At 44.5% G+C, this 6,000-nt stretch overlaps 1 protein-coding gene across 3 annotated transcripts in view; it reads right to left on the bottom strand.

Moving 5' to 3' along the window:
- Positions 1-230: 230 nt before the first annotated feature.
- LOC124000352 (calcium/calmodulin-dependent protein kinase type IV-like) overlaps positions 231-6,000 on the bottom strand; it is a 30,056-nt gene continuing 24,286 nt past the window's right edge. The window contains exons 6-12 of one of the 3 annotated variants that reach the window (XM_046306650.1): positions 5,208-5,298; positions 4,866-4,940; positions 4,245-4,320; positions 3,511-3,637; positions 2,904-2,998; positions 2,042-2,116; positions 392-533 (exon numbers count right to left, since the gene is read on the bottom strand). In XM_046306650.1, coding sequence (XP_046162606.1) covers positions 524-533; positions 2,042-2,116; positions 2,904-2,998; positions 3,511-3,637; positions 4,245-4,320; positions 4,866-4,940; positions 5,208-5,298 — 549 coding nt within the window. In that variant the 3' untranslated portion in view covers positions 392-523. Of the gene's footprint in view, positions 534-2,041; positions 2,195-2,903; positions 2,999-3,510; positions 3,638-4,244; positions 4,321-4,865; positions 4,941-5,207; positions 5,299-6,000 lie in introns of all 3 variants that reach the window. The other 2 variants (XM_046306649.1, XM_046306651.1) reach the window with 2 other exon arrangements.

The following is a 6,000-nucleotide window of genomic DNA, read 5'->3' as shown; positions in this document are numbered from 1 at the left end:
CCTACTATCCTTATTCTGCCAATTGTTATGAATTAATTTACAAACTGGTAAATTAATACTGGGAACACTTGGAGGCCATTTTGTAGTTATAACATGGTATAATGGAAGCCATCCAATGAAGCTACTTGTGTGAGTTATGAAATGGGAATGTGCAGTAGTAAACTCTGATTTCACATGTACTTTAAATACTTGTAGGCATGTTGTTCCAATGTACCGAGTCAATATGGTTGTACATCGTTTAATAAATCAGTCACATGCAATAAAGCCAGGCAGAGTATCTCCAGTACAGAAGGTGAAACCACATAGCTCCTCTCAGCAATTTCACAGTCCAACAGGGTCACAACGACAGAGGAGCTCCACAGTTAGGATCCTTCCTGGATCTTTGACTGTGATTGGTCGTTCCGTGGCTGCTCCTCTTGTGCCTCTTTCTGATTGGCGGGGTTGTTGCAGTTGCTGTTCTTGCTGTTGTCAGCATTGCCGTGACTGCCAGCGCTGCCCAATCGTGACGAAGCCACCACGGCCTTTACTGCAGCCTGTCAACGAAAACACAAAACAAAACACAGTATATCATTCATTGACACAGTTTAGGATTCATGTGTATGCCCACTCTGACTATGCTGATGAATCTAGGTATTATAGCAATCATGTAAAACCAGCAAAAAAAGAAACATCCCTTTTTCAGGACCCTGTCTTTCAAAGATAATTAGTAAAAATCCAAATAACTTCACAGATCTTCATTGGAAAGGGTTTAAACACTGCACCTGTGGAACGGTCGTTAAGACAAACAGGTTACTGACTGTAGGCATTAACGTCACAGTTATAAAAACTTAGGACACTAATGAGACCACATGTAACAACACCTGCACAGGATCGGTACATCCGAACATCACACCTGCGGGACAGGTACAGGATGGCAACAACAACTGCCCGAGTTACACCAGGAACGCACAATCCCTCCAACAGTGCTCAGACTGTCCACAATAGGCTGAGAGAGGCTGGGCTGAGGGCTTGTAAATGTAGGCCTGTAAGGCAGGTCCTCACCAGACATCACCGGCAACAACGTCGCCTATGGGCACAAACCCACCGTCCCTGGACCAGACAGGACTGGCAAAAAGTTCTCTTTACTGACGAGTTGCGGTTTTGTCTAACCAGGGGTGATGGTCAGATTCGTGTTGATCGTCGAAGGAGTGAGCGTTACACTGAGGCCTGTACTCTGGAGCAGGATCGATTTGGAGGTGTAGGGCCCGTCATGGTCTGGGGCGGTGTGTCACAGCATCATCGGACTGAGCTTGTTGCCATTGCAGGCAATCTCAACGCTGTGCATTACAGGGAAGACATCCTCCTCCCTTATGTGGTACCCTTCCTGCAGGCTCATCCTGACATGACCCTCCAGCATGACAATGCCACCAGCCATACTGCTCGTTCTGTGCGTGATTTCCTGCAAGACAGGAATGTCAATGTTCTGCCAAGGCCAGCGAAGAGCCCGGATCTCAATCCCATTGAGCATGTCTGGGACCTTTTGGATCGGAGGGTGAGGGCTAGGGCCATTCCCCCCAGAAATGTCCGGGAACTTGCAGGTGCCTTGGTGGAAGAGTGGGGTAACATCTCACAGCAAGAACGGGCAAATCTGGTGCAGTCCATGAGGAGGAGATGCACTGCATTACTTAATGCAGCTGGTGGCCACACCAGATACTGACAGTTACTTTTGATTTTGACCCCCCTTCCCACCTTTGTTCAGGGACACATTATTCCATTTCTGTTAGTCACATGTCTGTGGAACTTGTCCAGTTTATGTCTCAGTTGTTGAATCTTGTTATTTTCATACAAATATTTACACATGTTAAGTTTGCTGAAAATAAACGCAGTTGACAGTGAGAGGACGTTTCTTTTTTTGCTGAGTTGATGTTTGTCTTGCTTGCATTCAAAAGGATCTTGACACAACTACACAATCACGACTTTAAAAATCAATAAATTAGACAAGGTACTACTTGCCCTCAATCACCGTACAAAATCCTATTGAGAAACGTTGTTTTGCATCTACCTTGAGTTTTCGGCGTGCATTGAACTCCTGCAGTTTCTTCTGAGCGGTGTCCATATGGGCTGAGTTAACTGCCTTCCCAGTCACCCAGGGGTGCTCCAGCGCTTGCAAGGTCGTCAGCCGTTTATTTGGATCCTGGACAATTAGCTTTCTCACCTACAGGACAGCAGTACGTAAGTAACTGGGTCACTGAGACTGAATTTATTATTTTCTTGGTTTCTGTCCACATAACAAGTCGGCCCAGTTCATAATGGACACACTCACACATAAGTCAGAATGCCCTGCATTTCTAGTTACCCTCCTTTTTTACATTATTTGATACATTATCAGACACACCAATATTTATTTTATTTAACTAGGCAAGTCAGTTAAGAACAAATTCTAATTTACTATGAAGGCCTAGGAATAGTGGGTTAACTGCCTTGTTCAGGAGCAGAAGACATATTTTGACCTTGTCAGCTCTGGGATTCGATCTCGCAACCTTTTGGTTACTAGTCCAACGCTCTAACCACTAGGCTACCTGCCGCCCCCAACATGGACACACTCACACTGACATTTCACCTGGGAAACATTTCACCTGACCCAGTGGTACAATCACAGATGATCCATTATATTGACCGCTCTAACAATGAAAAGAAACGTCTTCAAAAATGGAAGGCAGTCAGGAGGAGGCAAGATCAGGTGGGACCATTTTAGCCAATGGCACAACTCTGATAGAAAGTGTTTTTTTCCCCAAAGTTGCCGGGATGTCACATGTCCTATTTATATCAGTAAACTTGTAAAAACCTAAGCAGTACGAAACTTCTATTCGATCAAATAAGACACTGCATCTCAGTGCTTGAGGCGTCACTACAGACACCCTGGTTCGAATCCAGGCTGTATCAATCCCAGCCGTGATTGGGAGTCCCATAGGGTGGCGCACAATTGGCCCAGGGTCGTCCGGGTTAGGGTTTGGCCGGGCTAGGCAGTCATTGTAAAGAAGACTTTGACTTGCCAAGTTAAATAAAGGTAACATTTTTTTAAACAAATTTAAATTCAACACTCATTAACCTCCATACAAAACTCATCTCTTGGTGAGCAAAAAAAGAGGAAAAGCACCACTTGCTGGAGAAGACAGATTGTGGGTCCAGTTATGCCTCTCGCTTGCCACTTCCTGTCTTCTACAATGCAGCCAGCAGGTCTCCCACGGAACTAGGTTTTCATTCTCCACCAATTACTGATTTATCAATTACACCTAAGTACCAGGGGAACATTTTTGCCAGCGTGACTGTGGTAACCTGAGAACCCCAGGGGTGTCTTAACTACGAACCAAACAGAAACAAACGGAAGCAAGCGGAACAAAACGGGATGGGGCCAACCTTCATTTGTCCAATAGAAACTCTAGTTTTCATTGAATATTTTGCAACAGACAAAAAGTTTTGCGACAGAATTGGCATCATGAATACACCCCTGGTAAAATCAATAAAACTCACCAGGTCTTTGGCGTTGAAGGACACATTGTCCCACCAGGGGGAGACAAACTCATATTCACAGTTGAGGATCCTCTTGAACATGTACTGGTCCCCTCTTTCATCGAAGAACGGTTCAAAGCCACATAGCCTTTCAGGGAGGATGAAATACGAGGCATACATCAAACACAGACAGCTCCTGTCTATTGATTCAATAGCTGGCTACAGTCTGACAGGATCTGATAGGGGCCTAAGCTACAACTCTATTAGAGGTGCAATCCTCCTTGCACTAAGGCTTTCTAGTCACACACTCTTATTCTCCCAGATTGATGTGCCTTTAAAATATGTTATTTTTACAGTTTAATATTTATTAACTAGTAGTGAGTCTGTATACCAGCGATTCTCCTGAATGCTGTTGCTAACAGTTACACTACCATTTCCTGGTTTGCTGTATAATGGGGAACTCACAACCACATACTGAATCAAATATGTATACCAATCAGTATGTGAAAGAAACAAAATCACTCAGAAGCTATACAACAGGAATGCACCAACACCCTTGGTTCAGAAACCAAAATGGCAGAAAAATACAACTAAAAAGGGTCTGCAATTCCTCAAAGAAAGAACACAACAATTCTTGATGTATTCTTTTTTGCTGCTAACAAATGAACAAAACTGTTGAGTGTAAAAATAACCGATGTCTTTTAATGATGTGATTCTGGGTTCAAGTAAACTTTTGAGGGGCTGGTATCCCTTACAAGATATATGTGATAACTCCCACCGACCACACGTCAACCTCAGGTCCATAAGCACTTCCTCGCAGAATCTCTGGGGCTGGAGGGAGGGGAGGAAGGATAGATAGGGGGGGGAGATGAGAGCAGGATGGAGGGTGGGAGGGAGGGAGGGAGCAAGGGAGGGAGGGGAGGAAGGATAGATAGGGGGAGATGAGAGCAGGATGGAGGGAGGGAGGGAGGGAGGGAGGGAGGGAGGGAGGGAGGGAGGGAGGGAGGGAGGGAGGGAGGGAGGGAGGGAGGGAGGGAGGGAGGGAGGGAGGGAGGGAGGGAGGGAGGGAGGGAGGGAGGGAGGGAGGGGCAGCACAAGGGGGAAGGAGAGAGACAGTGGTGAAAACAGAGTAGGGAATTCGTACTTAGTAATTATTTATCCAAGGAAAAATTTACTATGTAGTATGTGGATAAACATTAAACAATATACACCCTGTCCTCATTGTAAACTTCTCTGCTCAAATCTTGGCAAGTTAAGCATGCAACCAAAACAAGAAACATCTGCTTGGTCTCAAATGGTAATCTCTAATCCTGTAGCTAGCAAATAATATGTTCCAAGTGAATGAAAAAGCATCACAGTAATGGGTTACAACTTACCACAGTATCCTGGTGTACCACAAACAGTCTTCATTGTGACCTGATCATCAATGACCTTCGACAGACCAAAATCAGCTGCAAAATGAAAGAGACAGAGCTATATTATGATGATGCCTCTTTCTGGAAGTCCTAATATCTGGTATTTAGAATAAAATAGTAGAATAGAATACCGGTAGAATAGAAAATAGTAATAGATCATTCCAATAGAACATAATCGTTGGCATAGATTTCCTAACTATGTCTGATCAAGCCAGTTCTGTCTCTGATAGCACAACAGAGTCAATGGATGTTCTTTGGGATAATCGTAGTGAATCCCACAGGGTATTGAGTAACCCCACCAACCTATTTTGAGGGGAGCATCTGGTGCTGCGGTAGCGTATAGGAGGTTCTCAGGTTTCAGGTCTCGGTGCACCACGCCGTTCTCATGCAGGTACTGGATAAAGACAAAGACACAAGGCAACACCATAGCATTCGGGTGGCTGTATGACTCCTACACACATCTTGTGCTATTGATTTGTCTGCTGGTGTGTATGGAGCTGGACTGTTTGAGGATTTTGGGATTCAGCACCGCCGAATGAATCGGTGCCCGCTCCCCCAATTCATTTTCTACAGAGAACCATCATATTCCTGCTTCATAGTGCACTGTTGAAAATGGTCTATGGTTAAACAAAATGCAAAGTTGAATTTTCTTATCATTGCCTATTCTGAGCTGTGTGTGTGTGTCAGTCACCAGATGCCAACCCAATTGAACACTGCTGGAGTGACACCTGAGTAAGCATTTTCCACCACCAACAATTTGTTTTGGTGGAAGAATAAAATCGCATCGCTCCAATAGAGTTCCAGAGACTTGTAGAATCTATGCCAAGGGGCATTGAAGCTCTTCTGGCAGCTAACACCCTATTAACACACTTTATGTTGGAGTTTCCTGTACACTGTGCTATGATACTATGTTCTGGACATACGCATGATTTAAAGTGTGTTTTAAACTATTCTTGGGTTTAGCGAGTACTTTCACCAGTGTTAACACAGTAACTCATCAAACAAGGCTATGTGGGACATAGAAGTCTACACAGTTACAGAAAACAGCAGCACAAGGCAGCTACCTTGATAAGCTGCCCATTGAAAAGACGAGGTG

Source organism: Oncorhynchus gorbuscha, linkage group LG16 (genome assembly GCF_021184085.1).
Source record: "Oncorhynchus gorbuscha isolate QuinsamMale2020 ecotype Even-year linkage group LG16, OgorEven_v1.0, whole genome shotgun sequence".
In the NCBI taxonomy this organism is placed as follows: Eukaryota; Metazoa; Chordata; class Actinopteri; order Salmoniformes; family Salmonidae; genus Oncorhynchus; species Oncorhynchus gorbuscha.
Note: the sequence above shows the minus strand (reverse complement) of the source record. Positions and strands in the feature narration are given on the sequence as shown.